Consider the following 18,475-nt stretch of genomic DNA (forward strand, 5'->3'; position numbering starts at 1 on the left):
TTATCATGATTGCACAACATGATTGAAACAGGATTATCCTTTGTGCATGGAACTGTTTAGAATTTGTCAAAATGATAAGGGCTCATATTTACCTCTATGGGAGGATGGAAGCTACTGTACTGATTCCTCCATGTGGTAGGAATTTAGTGAAAAATTTGAAATGGGTATTAAGCATGCCTCCTTCTCTCTTCCCGTTGTGAACCAATGCTTCAGTTTAAATAGAGATATAAGATTGTGCACTGAAGGGTGTAGCCTTGTGTCGAGACTTGAATCTATTTAATTACTGTTTGGTTCTTAGCATTCCATTATCTGTCGGCCTTTGATTTACAGACAGTCTCAACACAGACAGGCAGACATCTTAGTGAATGTTGAGCAGTAAACTGATTTGGTTGTTTACTCCCTTTTCAATATCTTAAAAATGATCCTTGCAATTTTTTATGCAAAATGTACAGTCGATTTGCCAAGAAATCACTTTTTAAATCACGATTCTGTTCACCTGTGGTTTTAAAGTAATATCTTTATACCCTTGAGAACAACTTCAAAAATAATACTTTTCCCAAGGAGGAAGACCTACATATAAAGTATCGCACTGGGACCCAACCACCGATAAATTTAGATCGCATACTACCGGGGGGGGGGAGCGGTGTTGAGTGAAAAATAGCAGTCATGTGTCTAAATTAATAGTTTACCAATTAAGTTTTCCAAACTAAACTGGTCTGATTTACCTGCATTTGGCCCATATCCCTCTAAAATCTTCCTTCATGTGCATGTCAAAATGTCTTTTAAATGTTGTTAACTGTACCTGCATCTACCACTTCCTCTGGCCATTCATTCTGCAAAGAAACCAGTTGCTGTGTGAAAAAGTTGCCCCACAGGTGCATTTTAAATCGTTCTCCTGTCACCTTAAAAAATGCCCTCTAATTTTGAACTCCCTGAGGTAGCATGCCATAAGACATAGGAGCAGAAGAAGGTAATTCAGCCCATGAGTCTGCTCTGCCATTCAATGAGATCCTGGCTGATCTGATAAGCCTCAACTTCACTTTCCTGCCTTTTCCTCCTTAATTTTCAAATAGGTAAAAAATGTTTCTGTTTCTGCTTGCAATTGATACAGTTGAGTGGATTTACAGCCATTTCAGATCTGTTTAGCATGCCAGATTTCCTTCCTTAAAGTGGACCGAAAGTGTTTTTATGACAAACACAACACTTTTTAATTTCAGGTTGTCATTGAATTCAAATTTCACCATGTGCCATGCTGCGTTTCATACCTAGGTACACAGAATATTTCTCTGAATCATTACTAATTTAGCACCAGCATCACATGCTTTTTTTGCACCTTTTTAGAAAGTTTACACACCTCAAGCACCTGGCACTCTTTCTACAATCTGGAAAGCTACCCTCTCAACCTGTAGTTCCTCACTTATCTGCTAACCATAAAACCGTAAGACAAGACAATAAGATTTAAGGAGCTAGATTGGGCCATTTGTTCCATCAAGTCTGCTGTGCAGTTTGATGGTGGCTGATTTGGTTCTCAACCCCATTCTTCTACCTTCCCCCTGTTAACCCTTGCTTCACATACTAATCAAGAATCTCTTAAATCTGCTCAATGACTCTGCAACCATAGCCATCTATGTCAATGCATACCACAGACTCTCTACCCTCTGACTAAAGAAGTTCCTCCTCATCTTAGTTCTAAACAGTTATCCTTTCAGTTTGAGGCTTTGTGTTCGGGTCCTAATCTCTCCTAATAGTAGACTAATCATCTCCATGCCCACTCTGTCAGGCCTGTAAGTATTCTGTAAGCTTCAAAGTGATCCCCTCCTCATCCACCGCATACAGTCCGAGGGTCCTAAGCCACTCCTCATATGACAAGCCCTTCATTTCTGGAATCTTTCTTGTAAACCTCCTCTGGACTCCCTTCAAGGCCAGTGCATCCTTGCTTATGTATAGGGCCAAAACTGCTTTCAAAATTCCAAATGCAGTCTGACTAAATCTGATACAGCCTCAGCAGTACATTCCTGTTCTTGTATTTTAGCCCTTTCAAAATGAATGCTAACATTGCAGTTGCCTTCTTAACTGCCAGCTGAACCTGCATGTTAACCTTAAGAGAATTCTGAACTATGACTCCTAAGTCCCTTCGTGCTTCAGATTTCCAAAACGTTTCCCATTTGGAAAATAATCTATGCTGGGCCAATGGGCTGAGAAGTGGCAGATGGAGTTTAATACAGATAAATGCAAAGTGCTGCATTTTGGGAAAGCAAATCTTAGCAGGACTTATACACTTAATGGTAAGGTCCTAGGGAGTGTTGCTGAACAAAGAGACCTTGGAGTGCAGGTTCATAGCTCCTTGAAAGTGGAGTTGCAGGTAGGTAGGATAGTGAAGAGGGCATTTGGTTTGCTTTCCTTTAATGGTCAGCGTATTGAGTACAGGAGTTGGGAGGTCATGTTGCGGCTGTACAGGACATTGGTTAGGCCACTGTTGAAATATTGCGTGCAATTCTGGTCTTGTTCCTATCGAAAAGACGTTGTGAAACTTGAAAGGGTTCAGAAAAGATTTACAAGGATGTTGCCAGGGTTGGAGGATTTGAAGTATAAGGAGAGGCTGAACAGGCTGAGGGGTGACCGTATAGAGGTTTACAAAATTTATGAGGGACATGGATAGGGTAAATAGGCAAAGTCTTTTTGCCTAATGGGGTCGTGGAGTCCAGAAGTAGAGGGCATAGGTTTAGGGTGAGAGGGGAAAGATATAAAAGAGACCCAAGGGGCAACTTTTTCACACACACATGTATGGAATGAGTTGCCAGAGGAAGTGGTGGAGGCTGGTACAATTGCAACATTTAAGAGGCATTTGAATGGGTATATGAATAAGAAGGGTTTGGAGGGATATGGGCCGGGTGCTGGCAGGTGGGGACTATATTGAGTTGGGATATCTGGTTGTTATGGACGGGTTGGACCAAAGGGTCTGTTTCCATGCTGTATATCTCTATGACTCTATGCTTCTATTCTTCTTATCAAAGTGCATAACCTCACAATTTGCTGCATTGTATTCTGTCTGTCACTTCTGTGCCCACTCTCTAAGCCTATACAAGTCCTCCTGCAGCCTTTTTGCATCTTCAACACCGCTCGTCCCTTCACTTAACTTTTTGTTATCTGCAGACTTAGCAACAATGTCATCATTTGCTTTGTCAAGATCATTAATATGCAAGGTGAATAGTTACGGTCCCAACACAGATCCATGCAGAACTCAACCAGTTACTGGCTTCAATCTTTATAACCACTCTCTGCTTTCTGCCAATCCTCTACCCATGCCAGTATCTTGCTCATAATACCATTATCTTATTTAGCAGCCCCTGTTCAACATTTGTCAGAGGGCCTTCTGAAAATCCAAATAGATCATGTTCACTGACTCTGGTTTTTCTAACTTGCTGGATACCCTCCCTCAAACAATTCTAACTGATTTGTTAGGCATGGCGTCCGCTTGATGAAACTGACTCAGTACTCTGCAGCCTCATCCTTAATAATAGACCCTAAAATCTTAGTAACAACCGAGGTCAGGTTAAGTGGCTTATAATTTGCCACCCTCCGCCTTCCCTCCCATTAGAATTTATTTTGAATGATCTTAACTGCACTAATTCATAACTTATAAGTTGGGAACTTGGATTGATATAGTTCATTTATAACCTCAGGGTATTCCAGAGTGGTTTGCAACTTTAGTTTTGAAGTGTGGTTATTACTGTATAAATGTTGGAACCAATTTACACACACCAATGCTACACAAACAACAGTGCAGCCTTGACCAGGGCATCTGCGTTTAGTAATGTTGATGGATTGGCTACTCCCCTTCTGTGCAAATGGTTTAGTGAGACTGTATTTCATAACCAGCTGAGAAGGCAAGGGGAGCCTCCGTTAAATGTTGCAAATGGTGCAAAGCTCCTCAAAACTACACTGAAATGCTTACATTATGTGCATTTAAAAGCAGTCAATTGAAGTAGTCTCCAGGTTCAGACAGAAGAGATTAATATTGATGGCTGGACCTGTTGGGGACTATCAGTTGCCATGTAGAACTCCACCACCATCTCGCACATCGTTGGCCTGGCTGTATCCATAATTAAGCTCATTGCAGCCTACTACTCCTTTCGAGCTGGAACTTCTCTTGACTATCCCTCCTGCATTGGAAGTTTACTCAGTGATTTTAATTCAACATTGACCTGTTGTCTGGTCCTCAGTTGGCTATTGCAGTAAAAATCACAAGCATCATTTCCCTTGGGATGGGTTCAAGACCCAGAAACAATTCCATCCTGTTACCCATCCCCAGAGCGAAATTAGGCACTAAGTCTTTGCAAGACTATTTGTATCAAAAACATGTATCCCTTAGAGAAAAACAACTTAAGTATTGTGGACCAACACCTCTTTTAAAAACTGTGCTCAAAACAAACTAAAGGCATACCAGTGATAGGAATGAAAAACTAGCGTGACCTAGAGTTATTCACAGTCACTGGAGAATAATGACATATCATTTGTTAGAGGGATCTAGGCAATTTTATGTCAGTTCAGCTGTTAAAAAGTGATTAAATTGTGATACTCCATTTAAATGTGAGGTGAAAATGTTGTGAGGATAATGTGCTGTAGATTGAAATCTTTAAGGTAGTTGTATGAAAGTTCGTGATAATTTTCCAGAGTTTAATATTATTACTGATACTGCTGTTCATAAATTATATAGTTGATAATCTGCCAAGCCCTGCTTCCTGAAAATGTGTCATCTTCAGAGATGACACTAAATGTCAAATTTACCCAAAGTTATAAAGTAGTATTTGGAGATTTTCTCGATTGTTGTCCCTTTATCTAAAGCTGGAGTTATGGTGAATTCAGTACAATTTCAAGCAAACATGATACAACTTCAGAATGAGTTCAGGATATGCTGGTAAGGGCGGGTACATGGGCATTGATGGTTGGTTTAATTGAGATGTTAAATTATGATGGAAGGGATGGATGCTATGTTTCACGATGGAATTCATGGTTGAAATGGAGATTGCATCAAAGTGTAGGAATAATTTAGCTGGTTGGAGAAAAAAGTTATAAAAGTAAATGTGAGCAATGTAGGACACTTCCAATTCATGGAGGACCAACTTCAACATAAATTAAGCAGGCTAAGTGGCCTGGTCAGATCTTGTAATTTCTTTTCAAGGGCTGTGATGGTATTTTATACAAATCTAAATGCCCTTCCTTACTGGTAAAGTATTTAATTTGTTCGATAGATGTGTGATAGTATTAATGATCTTGTTTAATAACTTTGCAAAAGAATTACTTTCGTGGAGTAGCTGGATGTAGACCAGTGATTCAGTTTAATTGGCTAACAATGGAAAATTATAGGCCAATTAGCCTAACCTCGGTTGTTGGTAAAATTCTAGAATCCATCATTAAGGATGAGGTTTCTAAATTCTTGGAAGAGCAGAGTCTGATTAGAACAAGTCAACATGGATTTAGTAAGAGGAGGTCGTGCCTGACAAGCCTGTTGGAATTCTTTGAAGAGGTGACAAGTAGGTTAGACCAGGAAAACCCAGTGGATGTGGTCTATCTAAACTTCCAAAAGGCCTTTGATAAGGTGCCACATGGGAAGCTGCTGAGCAAGGTGAGGGCCCATGGTGTTCGAGGTGAGCTACTGGTATGGATTGAGGATTTGGCTGTCTGACAGAAGGCAGAGAGTTGGGATAAAAGGTTCTTTTTTGGAATGGCAGCCGGTGACGAGCGGTGTTCCGTGTTGGGGCCGCTACTGTTCACATTATATAATAATGATCTGGATGAAGGAACTGGGGGCATTCTAGCGAAGTTTGCCAATGATACAAAGTGAGGTGGACAGGCAGGTAGTACTGAGGAAGTGGGGAGGCTGCAGAAGGATCTAGACAGTTTCGGAGAGTGGTCCAGGAAATGGCTGATGGAATTCAACGTGAGCAAATGTGAGGTCTTGCACTTTGGCAAAAACAATAAAAGCATAGACTACTTTCTAAACGGTGAGAAAATTCGTAAAGCCAAAGTACAAAGGGATCTGGGAGTGCTAGTCGAGGATTCTCTAAAGGTAAACATGCAGGTTGAGTCCGTGATTAAGAAAGCGAATGCAATGTTGTCACTTATCTCAAGAGGGTTGGAATATAAAAGCACCGTTGTGCTTCTGAGACTTTATAAAGCTCTGGTTAGGCCCCATTTGGAGTACTGTGTCCAGTTTTGGTCCCCACACCTCAGGAAGGACATACTGGCACTGGAACGTGTCCAGCGGAGATTCACACAGATGATCCCTGGAATAGTTGGTCCAACATATGAGGAACAGCTGAGGATCCTGGGATTGTATTCATTGGAGTCTAGAAGATTAAGGGGAGACTTAATAGAAACTTACAAGCTAATACATGGCTTGGAAAAGGTGGATGCTAGGACATTTTATCTGTTAGGCGAGGAGACTAGGACCCATGGACACAGCCTTAGAATTAGAGGGGGTCAATTCAGAACAGAAATGCGGAGACATTTCTTCAGCCAGAGAGTGGTGGGCCTGTGGAATTCATTGTCGCAGAGTGCAGTGGAGGCCGGGACGCTAATTGTCTTCAAGGCAGAGATTGATAGATTCTTGATGTCTCAAGGAATTAAGGGCTACGGGGAGAATGTGGGTAAGTGGAGTTGAAATGTCCATCAGCCATGATTGAATGGCGGAGTGGACTCGATGGGCCAAATGGCCTTACTTCCACTCCTATGTCTTATGGTCTAACTTTGTGGCATATCACACTTTATAGACTTGATTTTTGTAATTGCCAGCTTGTGACTTAAGATAACGATCAAGTTGGGAGATTTCAGATTCTTACTCCATTAAAGCTACCTAGAGGTGAAATCATTCAGTTTTTAGCAAAAGATAATTTGGTGTTTATAATTATTCCTAGTTATAATGTCAAAACTTAATGATATCAATCTCTAACAGGAGTATGCACTTAATAAAGCAAGTCATATGTAGTCTTCCCATCCTCTGGAAGTCAGAGAAAAATTATTAAGAACCTTCATAATCTTTTCTTTTTTCTTTCCTTTCTCCAAATTAAATATATTTCCTAAAAGCCAATGGTTCCTGTAAAGAAGGAACCAGAGGCATCAGATTTCAAGTGATTGGCTAAAGGAGCAATGACAGCATGAAGAAATGCTTCTTTACACACCAAGTTGTTAAGATCTGGAATGTACTGCCTGAGAGACTATGTGATGGAGGCGGATTCCGTTGTGATATCAAAAAGGAATTAGATCATTATCTAAAAAGAAAGAATTTGTATGGTTACAGGATAGCAAGTTGTAGAGTGTTGCTAGGTGTGTTGATCTTGCACGACATGAATAACCAAATGGACTTCTGTGTGGTCAACATTTCTGTAGTTATATATTTATCAATAAGCAAATTGACTGACAGAATCTGTGGAGAGAAAAAATAAGTTAATGTTTCAGATCTGTGACCTTTGATCAGGCTTGAAGTATTAACTCTTGTTTTCTGAGTCCTGAGTATTGTCCATTTTCCATTTAAATTAAAACTAATATTCTTCCTTGCTAATGCCTCACTAAAATGGTAGAGTGGATGTAGACCTGTTTAGAATGAAATGCCGTATGGTTGCATTGAACTCCAAAATGAATTAGTTTTTGGTGAATCCTTTCAACATTTGTTTGCACGCTTTATGAAATGAAAATTTCTAGCTTTCCTGTTGAAAGATTAAAATTTGCCAATGTTATTTGGGTGTAAGTGCTTTTGACTCCATATTGACCTGTTTTCTTTCAGGGTAGTCAACTATTGGACCAAGTAATAGAAGCCATCATCTTCCTGTAGTCCCGTTTTCCTGAACCCAATCCCTAAGAAACATGTACCTACTTGGAGTGGCTCGGGGAGCTAGAACAACAACAGGAATGAGTGTGCATAGAACTGGTGTTCTTGGGACCTTTCTACTACTAATTTTGCAAATTCAAGGTAAGCTCAAATCTTGTTCCCTTTAGTCCTTGATTTTCAGTCCTCTGCTATTGACAGCTGTACACAGTCCCAAATTCTGTAATTCTCTCCCTGAACCTTGCACTCTCCTTTTCTCTCTCTTTAAACACTTTTTGAAGAGGTTTGTGTCCAAAGATGTGCAGGTTATGTGAACTGACCATGGGACCCTGGAGGGTTGCAGAGATAATGTGGGAGTGGTCTTGGTGGGAGGGTCAGTGTGGACTCAATGGGCCAAATGGCCATCTTCTACACCGTAGGGTTTCTATGCTTGTAGTTTTTTTTCTGGCCAGTATTTATTTCCTGTCTATAGCAGCCCTTGAGAAGGTGGTAGTGAGCTGCTTGAACTGCTGCAGTCCACATGCTGTAAGTTGACCCAAAAATCCCTGATTACCTGATATATTCCCTATGTTATCACAATGTCAAATTTTGTGTGAAGGGCTTAGGGACAATTAAAGATGCTATAAATTTTTCAGTGTTGTTTTACAAGTGTTGCACTAATTAGAAATTAAATGTTTTGAAAGGAAAAATAATCTATTTTTAAAAGATATTATGTTCACTCATGTGTCCACTAAATTTTTGAGCTTTTGATTTGGTGATATGGTGGGAGTGTACGGGAGAGAAACAAGAAGAATATGTAATTTGTACTCAAGTTACATATTGACTCCACCGTGTGTCATAAATTTCATTACACCAGACACCGGTCTAAAGTGTAGCTGCCTTTGAGGTTTAGTCTAATGATCCACAACACAAAAGTTTCTGCTTTGCTGGTTTTCTGCCATGTGGCTCCAAAGATATGGACTTTCTGCAGTCCATGTCTGTGTTAATCATTTAGTCTCTTCAACGTAGAAATAGAGATATTTTTGGATGCCTGTGGAATCAAGAAATTTAGCATTGGGATAGAAAAATTGGGTTGAGTGGAAGATTTTCATGATTTTATTGAATCTACAGTATTGTAAATTGTAAATGGTGCTGTTATGATTAAGCAAATGAAGCACTAATTGCATATTTTTGTATATTTCCCCTTAATTGTAGTTTTGAATTTGAATGTTTCCATGTGGATCACAGTGTCTTGTAAATTGGTGATCTTTTAATCCAGACATTTTTTTTGCATTATACCAGCCTCGTGAGTAAATCACTGCCTTCTCAGCTAGATTGATGTTTAGTCCTAGAGAAATCCAGTTAGAGCATAGAGTCATACAGCATGGAAGCAGACCTTTTGGTCTAATCTGTCCACGCTGACCAGACATCCCAATCTGTCCGAGTCACATTTGCCAGCACTTGGCTTATATCCCTCTAAACCCTTCCTAGTCATATACCTACCCAGACACCTTTTAAATGCTGTAATTGTACCACCCCTACCACCAGTACTAGCATCTCATTCCACATACGCACCACGTTCTTTGTGAAAAAGTTTCCTTTCATGTCCTTTTTAAATCTTTCCCCCATCACCTTAAGCCCATGCCTTCTAGTTTTGGACTCCCTCTCCCTAGGAAAAGACTTTGGCTATTCATCCCATCCATGTCCCACATTGTTTTATAGACCTCTACAAAAGTCATCTCCCAGTCTCCAATGCTTTAGAGAGAAAAACCCCAGCCTCTCCCTATAGGTTGTAGAACTTCCCAGTTCTGACAATAACCCCATAAATCTTTATTGCACCCTCTCAAGTTTTAAAGCATCCAAATGATTTAGATTTGTATGTAGTAGGGTTCATCACTAAGTTATGGATGAACAAAACCTTACTAAATTTAGGCTCATTGGATGACTGAATTCATTTAACAAATGGGCAACTAAGCCTTACAGTCAGAGTTTGATACCTTACAACTTTAAGGAGCAGATGGGGCAGTGATAGTAATACCACAGTGAATGTCAACAGCCTTTGCTTTGAGAGTGGAAAATAAGAACATAAGAAACAGGAGCAGGAGAAGACCCTATATCCTTTGAGTCTGCTCTATCATTGAATGAGATATTGGTTGATACAGAAAATAAATGGAAATCGGGACATATCCCAGCAGAATTCCTACCCTCTAAAGCTTTTTATTAAGTAATGCTATGAAAGAATATGGATTCAAATCAAGTAAATATATTTGAGGTACCTGTCAGTAATGATCTAACTGAGTGACGAAGCAAATTCAGTTGGTAAGGGTCAAGAGTGTGGTTCTGGAAAAGCACAGCAGGTCAGGCAGCATCTGAGGAGCAGGAAAATCGACATTTCAAGCAAAAGCCCTTCATCAGGAATGAGGCTGGGAGGCTTTGGGGTGGAGAGATAAATGGGAGGATAAGGTAGCTGAAAGTGCAATAGGTGGATGGAGGTGGAGGTAAATGTGATAGACCGGAGGGGAGGGTGGTGCAGATAGGTGGGAAGGAAGATGGATAGATCGGACAGGCCATGATGACGGTGCTGACTGGAAGGTTAGAACTGGAGTAAGGTGGTGGGAGGGAAAATGAGGAAACTGGTGAAATCCACATTGATGCCATGGGGTTGATTGGTCCCGAGGTAGAAAATGAGGCGGCCGTCTTCCTCCAGGTGTCGGGTGGTAAGGGAATGTTGATGGAGAAGGCCCAGGATCTGCATGTCTTCGGCAGAGTGGGAGAGGAAGTTGAGGTGCTCGGCCATGGAACAGTGGGGTTGGTTGGTGCAGGTGTCCCAGAGATGTTCTCTGAGGCGCTCCCCGAGTAGGCGTCCTGTCTCCCCAATGTAGAAGCGACCGAATCGGGAGCAACATATACAGTAAATGACATGTGGAAGGGCAGAAGAAACTTTGATGGATGTGGAAGACTCCACTGGGGCCTTGGACAGAAAGGAGGGGAGAGATATGGGCACAGGTTTTGCAATTTCTGCTGTAGCAGGGAAAGGTGCTGGGAGGGGAGGGTGGGTTGTTGCGGGGCATGGACCTGACGAGGTAGTCATGGAGGGAATGGTCTTTCGAAAAATGGATAGGAGAGGGGAGGGAAATATATCTCCGGTGATGGGTGCCGGAAATGCTATGTATGTTGAGGTTGGTGGGGTGGAAGGTGAGGACCGGGGTTTCTGTCCTTGTTGTCGTTGGTGGGGTGGGATTTGAGGGTGGAGGTGCAGGAAGTAGGTGAGATGCTCTGGAGGGAGGGGAAATTGCAGTCTTTAAAAAAAGGAGGCCGTCTGGTCTGTTCTGTGGTGGAACTAGTCCTCCTGGGAGCAGATGCGACCCAGGCGGAGGAATTGGAAATAAGCGAAAGCATTTTTGCAGGAGGCAGGGTGGGCGGAGGTGTAATCCAGATAGCTGTGGGAGTCAGTCGGTTTGTAGAAAATGTCAGTGTTGAGTCGGTCACCACTGATAGAGAGGGAAAGGTCCAGGAAGGGAAGAGAGGTGTCAAAGATGATCCATGTGAATTTGAAGTCGGGATGGAACGTGTTGAAGTTGATGAACTGTTCAACCTCCACGTGGGAGCATGAGGTGGCGCCGATGCAGTCATCAATGTAGCAGAGGAAAAGATGGGGTGTAGCGCCAGTGTGACTGCGGAAGATAGACTGTTCCACGTAGCCGATAAAGAGACTGGCATAGCTGGGGCCCATGCGGGTGACCATGGCTACCCCTTTCATCTGGAGGAAGTGGGAGGATTCAAAGGAAAAATTGTTGTGAGTGAGGACCAGTTCAGCTAAACGAATAAGATTGTCCATGGAATGGTACTGGTGGGGACGTCGGCAGAGGAAGAAACGGATGGCTTGGAGGCCCTGGTCGTGGCTGATGGAGGTGTATCGGGACTGGATGACTGCAGGGTGGGGGGGGAACAATATGCAGTAGTAGTTTGGCACATTGATCTCTACATCACTGAAGCCAGGTACCACCTTCGAACACAATCTTACCTCCCATCACCAAACCATCATCTCCCAGACCATACCTCGGGATCTGCCACCCACAGCTTCCAACCTCACAATTCGGGAGTCCTGCACCGCCCGGTTCTACCTCCTACCCAAGATCCACAGGTCTGACTACCCCGGCCACCCTACCATCTCAGCCTGCTCTTGCCCCACCTAATTCATCTCTACCTACCTCGATACTGTCGTTTCCCTCCCGGACCAGGAACTCCCCACATACATTCACGACTCCACCCATGCCCTTCTCCTCCTCCAAGACTTCCATTTCCCTGGTCCCCAAACCCTCATTTTCATCATGGACATTCAGTCCTGATACACCTCCATCCGCTATGACCAGGGCCTCCAAGCCCTCCGTTTCTTTCTGTCCCAATGTCCCCACCAGTACCCTTCAACTGACATTTATTCATTTGACTGAGCTGGTCCTCAACCTCAACAATTTCTCCTTCGAATTGTCCCACGTTCTCCAGACGAAAGGGGTAGCCATGGGCCCCAGCTATACCTGTCTCTTTGTCGGCTATGTGGAACAATCTATCTTCCGCAGTTACACCAGCACCATTCCCCACCTTTTCCTCTGCTACATCGATGACTACATTGGTGTCACCTCGACTGGTTAACAGTTAATCACTTCACTAACACATTCCACCTGACACTACATTCACCTGGACCACCTCTGACACCTAAATCCTGGATCTTTCCAATTCATCAATGGTGACTGACTCAACACTGATGTTTTCTACAAACCCACCAACTCCCACAGCTGCCTGGATTACACCTCCTCCCACCCTGCCTCCTGCAAAAATGCTATTCCTTATTTCCAATTCCTCCTCCTTTAAACACTCCAATTTCCCCTCCCATGTGGTTGATGATGCCCTCCAGAGCATCTCATCCACTTTCTGCACGTCCACCCTCCAATCCCACTCTTCCAACTGCAACGAGAACAGAATCCCCCGGTCCTCATCTTCCATCTCACCAACATCTGTATACATCACACCTACAAACAGACCCCTCCACCGGAAGCGTATTTCCCTCCGCACCCCATCTGCTTTCCGTAAAGACCATTCCCTCCGTGACTACCTCATCAGGTCCATGCCCCATAACAACCCACCCTCCCCTCCCCTCCCAGCATCTTCCCCTGCCACAGCAGGAATTGCAAAGCCTGCACCCACATCTCTTCTCCCCCTCACCCCCCCCAACCCCCCAACCTCCATCATCGGCCCCACAGGAGCCTTCCGTCAATATTTCACCTGCACTGCCACACATCATTCACTGTACCCGTAGCTCCCGATGCGGTCACCTCTACATTGGGGGGACAGGGCGCCTACTCGGAAAGTGCTTCAGAGAACATCTCCAGGACACCCACACCAACCAACTCCATGGTCCCGGGGTCAAACACCTCAACTCCCCCTGCCACTCTGCTGAGGGCATGCAAGTCCTGGGCAGCCTCTATCACCATTCCCTTACCACCTGTCGCCTGGAGAAAGAAAAACGCCTCATCTTCTGCCTCTGGACCCTCCAACCCTATGGCATCAATGTGGATTTCCCTCCCCCTACATTACCCCAGTTCCAACCTTCCAGCTCAGCACCATCCTCATGGCCTGTCCCATCTGTCCATTTTCCTTCCCACCTATCTGCACCACCCTCCCCTCCGATCTATCACCTTTACCCCACTTCCATCCACCTGTTGGACTCTCAGCTACCTTCCTCCCAGCCCCACCCCACTCCCATTTATGTCTCCACCCCGGTGGTTCCCAGCCTCGTTCCGGATGAAGGGCTTTTGCCTGAAACGTCGATTTTCCTGCTCCTCAGATGCTGCCTGACCTACTGTGCTTTTCACTCTTGACTCTAACCTCCAGCATCTGCAGTACTCACTTTCGCTCAGTTGGTAAGTGGCCTATTCCTATTCAGAAAATGCTACATTTATTCGCAACACCTTCACTAAGTGGAGTTTGCCACTAGGACTTCAGACTACAACAATTTCTTAGAGTATGTTTTGAAATGCATGGTTTAGTTCCGGTAACGCATCACAACAATTATAATCATTCTATAAGTTTCAATGCAAATCAGCATTCATGTTAAATAGCCTCTGAGTTACAATTTTAACACCTCACTGACCCTTTGGAGAGACCTGGATATTTAACAGTTACCCAGAAGTGTGCTGATTTTGAAGAAATTTACTGTTTTTGCTCTGCTCGCAAGATCTTACAAATTGTTTTAAAATATTATGTTATGCTGGCATGATATCATAGGTGAAATTGCAAATGCACAGATGGATCATGAGGGACATGTTTGCTTTGGGAATGATACTCCCTTCAGGAAATTGGCAATAAAAGTAGAAAAGGCTAAGTATGTAGCAAGTCTTGTTTTAACCACTAAGTAGCTTATATTTTCAATCTTGAATATATATTTAACTAAAGTGATTTCTGTCAAAGGTACCAGCATTTTTGAGGTAATGTGCACAGATTAAATAAATTTATGACAGATCAGTTCAAAAATCTAGCATTATTCAGTTAAACTGATAGTGTATCAAACTTATGCCCAAGTTCTTTTGCCAAAGAAACCCTGAATTGTATTGATGTCATCTGAGCTCTCAGGACATCTTAGTATCTATAAATGACCAACTTGTCCAGGTGATCAGTGAAAAAATTTTAAAAGCCAGTTTGAAGTGCATGTTAATCTATTAATTTTGGAGAAACCTATCCTATTATTCGCATCTCCATCAACAGTCATTGCTTTGGATTACTTCATATTTAAGTAAAGTCTGGAAAATGTAGACTTTCAGTTTCTGGTTAAAATAAAAGGAAGAACAGCAATACAATTGGTGATCCAAAGAATATGTGTTGAATGCTGGCAGCAGTACACTGAACTGTTGGATTTCTGACTCCAGGAAGCTCATACAGGAAGTCATTGTCTGATTGCTAGAGCATTTATTTCTCTCCACATGCTGCTACTTCCTGAATGTACCATACTGAATAGCTCTTGGAGACAATACAAACAGTTTTATTACATCAATTTCAGAAACCAGAACAGTACATTAGTCATTTTCAGGAAACTAACATTTAAGTGTAGTAAGCGCAAGCTCAATGATGTTACGTGGACTTAATTAAAAATTAGCAGTGTTTAGCACACCCTAGAGAAAATGGTCAATTTTGGTTCCTGCAATTGACAGTGCAATCTACTGTTATTTCCAGTACACCCCATTACACATTCCTCACACTTCTGCTCTCACCCATTCCTTTCCCTTCCAGAACCACGATAAGATTCCCTCATCCCCACTTCTCACCATAGTCAAAAAGTAATTTTCTACCTGCTTGAATGTGATACCATCATCAAAAACATGAGGAACGTCTTTAGAAATAAAATCAGAAAATGCTGGGAGAAGTCAGCAGGTTAAGTGGCATCTATGTATAAAGAGAAACAGTCAACATTTAAAGTTCTGCCATCTTTCATTACAACTAAGGGAAATTAAAGGTGCAATGCTTGTTGAGCACAGGACAGATGGGGCCAAAGACTGAAGAAAGGTCAGTGATGGAATGGAAGACAGGAGAAATTAAGTGACAGAATTGTTAATTCTTCCGAGTCAAAGGAAATGATGAGGCAACAAAATAAAAACAACAAACAAAGTGTGCTTGGAGAAGGTGAGCAGCTGGTGGAAAGAAAAATAAACAAGAAAAATTTGATCCCCTTTACTAATCAAGTATTTCTCTATCTCCATCTTAAGTACACCCAATGACTTGGCCTGACCTCATCTTTTGGCAGCAAGTTCCACAGATTCACCACCCTCTGGGTGAAGAAATGCCTCCTCATCTCAGTTCTAAAGAGTTGTCCACAATAGCTGTAGGAGTCAGTGGGCTTATAATAGATAAAAGTTGATAGTCTAGCATCAGAAATGGATAACAAATTCCAAGAATCGAAGGAAAAAGTGAATGAAGCTGAGAAAGAGGTAAAAATTGGAAGCAAAATGTGTGCAGCTTTCTAGTTCTGGGTGAGAACATGGCACCAAAATAGTCATAAGTGTTCCAAAATAGCTGTGTGAGATTCTTTGTAGTACTGGAATAAGAAATATTTAATGCCCTGTGGAAAGATAGGCATAACTAAAGCTAACGCAGGTATTCGTAGCAATACCCTTCATTTGAAGAAACTGAATGAAGTGAAAGAATAAGTTGTTCAGTGATACAGACAAGACCAAATCCCCTCAAAATATATCAAGGAGGTAGCCGAGACTCTAATTTGTATCTTATTCAGAGACAAGTGGAAGGTGCTGTGTTCCAGATGTGATTTGATTGGTCAAACTACAGTTTAAGCAAAATCCATTTTATTCTTACACCACAATTAAAATACAAACAAGAGAAGAAGAATTGACATAACTTTAACTCTACTGAAATACTTAATAAAATAATATATTATTTAGCTACTTCCATTGTTATACTCATCCCAATCTCTGCAATGTCCTCCAGCCTTACAGCTCTCAGATATCTGAGCATTCACAATATAATCACTAATCTATGAACTACATTGGGGCCAGTATTTGGACTTCTGCTCCATCTCGCTAATTAACTTCAGTACAACACTCTGATGAAGCTTTTGGTAATCTGATCTTATACATGTTTGCATGTTCTCCCCGTGTCTGCGTGGGTTTCCTCCGGGTGCTCCGGTTTCCTCCCACAGTCCAAAGATGTGCGGGTCAGGTGAATTGGCCAAGCTAAATTGCCCGTAGTGTTAGGTAAGGGGTAAATGTAGGGGTATGGGTGGGTTGCGCTTCGGCGGGTTGGTGTGGACTTGTTGGGCCGAAGGGCCTGTTTCCACACTGTAAGTCTAATCTAAAATACCTCCTTTGGTCACTCATTGTCATATTTATTTTAGAATGCTCCTGTATCATACTTTGAAGTATTTGCATTTCATAATGGGCATAGCATTGAGAAGCATGAGAGTTACAGTTATATGAACTGCCAATATATATGTGATTGGTGTCATGTAATAAGGTTGAGATTTAAGTTATGTAGCAGCAAGATGCAGGATTGTGAGCAACTGTCAATGGTTCAGGCTGTTCTTGATGGTGATCCAAAGAGTACAATAGAGAGTTGAAGTACAGGAAAATTTGTTGACTGAAATCCTAAGGAGTCTTGCCTTAGTCTAATGCTTAATTTGTAAATGTACTGAATGTAAGTTATTTCCAATACTGACCGCTGCAGAACTCTACTGGTCACCAGCAGCCATCTTGAAAGAGACTCCTTTGTACTTACTCTTTACCTCTGCCAGTCAGTCAATCCTTTTATCTATGTCAGTACCTTGTCCCGATCATAATGAGCTCTTATGTAGCCTCCTGTGCGGCACCTTGTCAAAGGCCTTGTGGATATCCAAATAGATCACATCCACTGGCTCTCCTTTGTCTAACTTGCAGGTTATTCAAACAGATCTGTCCTTGAAGAAGTCGTGTTGACTCAACCCTATTTCACCACACAATTCCAAGTATTCCGCAAACCTATCTTAATAATGGAGTCTAAAATCTGACTATCGACTGAGGTCAGGTTATCAAGCCTACATTTTCCTGCCTTCTGCCTCGCTTCCTCCTTAAACAGAGGTGGTTACATTAGCCATTTTCCAGTCCTCTGTGACCCTCCCTGACTTTAGTTATTCCTGAAAGATACCCACCAATGCCTACACAATCTCTTACAGAACTCTGGGGTGTAGTCTGTCTGTCCATCTGGTCCAGGTGGTTTATCCACGTTCAGAATTTAGATCAGAGTGGTGTTGGAAAAGCACAGCAGGTCAAGCATGATCTGAGGAGCAGGAAAATCGACGTTTCGAGTAAAAGCCCTTCATCAGGAATAGAGGCAGGGAGGCTCCAGGGTGGAGAGATAAACGGGGAGGGGGTGGGGTGGGGCTGGGGAGAAGGTAGCAAAGAGTACAATAGGTGCAAATCTGTTTCAGTACAAGGTTGAAGAGCTTCAGGGCAGAGGAGATGACCTGGGAGTTGCGGTGAGAGAGACACACTGAGATTCTCATGGAGAGAGGAGGAGAACTTCTTCAAAGTAGGCATCCTTGCAAGAGAGTTTGCAGTAAGGTTAAAATCAACTAGACACAAGTGAGGACTGCAGATGCTGGAAACCAGAGTTTAGATCAGAGTCATGCTGGAAAAGCACAGCAGGTCAGGCAGCATTCGAGGAGCAGGAAAATCAATGTTTTGGGCAAAAGCCCTTCATGAGAAATAGAGGCAGGGTGCTTCCAGAGTGGAGAGATAATTTGGTGGGAGGGCTGGGGAGAAGGTAGCAAAGAGTACAATAGGTGAACAGGGGTGGGGATGGAGGTGATAGGTCAGAGAGGAGGGTGGGAGAAGGTAGCAAACAGGTGCAAGTCTGTTTCAGTACATGGTTGAGGAGCTTCAGGGCAGAGGAGATGACCTGGGGGTTGCAGTGAGAGAGAGAGACACACTGAGATTCTTGTGGAGAGAGGAGGAGAACTTCTTCAAGGTAGGCATCCTTGCAAGAGGATATGCAGTAAGGTTAAAATCATCTAGGCACAAGTGAGGACTGAAGAGCACCGCTCTGATCTAAACTCCTTAGGATGAATTTCAGCTGCGAAATTATCCCCAGAAATTCCTGCTGTTGCTCTGGCTTCATCTTCCCTGCTAGGCTCCC

The 18,475-nt window shown here is 42.7% G+C and overlaps 1 protein-coding gene across 3 annotated transcripts in view; it reads left to right on the forward strand.

Moving 5' to 3' along the window:
* Nucleotides 1-18,475, forward strand: part of bmpr1aa (bone morphogenetic protein receptor, type IAa) — a 281,777-nt gene that overhangs the window by 197,976 nt on the left and 65,326 nt on the right. For all 3 annotated transcript variants that reach the window (XM_060854179.1, XM_060854180.1, XM_060854181.1), the window contains one exon: nucleotides 7,784-7,969. In XM_060854179.1, the coding sequence (XP_060710162.1) occupies nucleotides 7,864-7,969 (106 nt within the window). In that variant the 5' untranslated portion in view covers nucleotides 7,784-7,863. The remainder of the gene's footprint in view (nucleotides 1-7,783; nucleotides 7,970-18,475) is intronic.

Source organism: Hemiscyllium ocellatum, chromosome 43 (genome assembly GCF_020745735.1).
Source record: "Hemiscyllium ocellatum isolate sHemOce1 chromosome 43, sHemOce1.pat.X.cur, whole genome shotgun sequence".
NCBI classification, from domain to species: Eukaryota; Metazoa; Chordata; class Chondrichthyes; order Orectolobiformes; family Hemiscylliidae; genus Hemiscyllium; species Hemiscyllium ocellatum.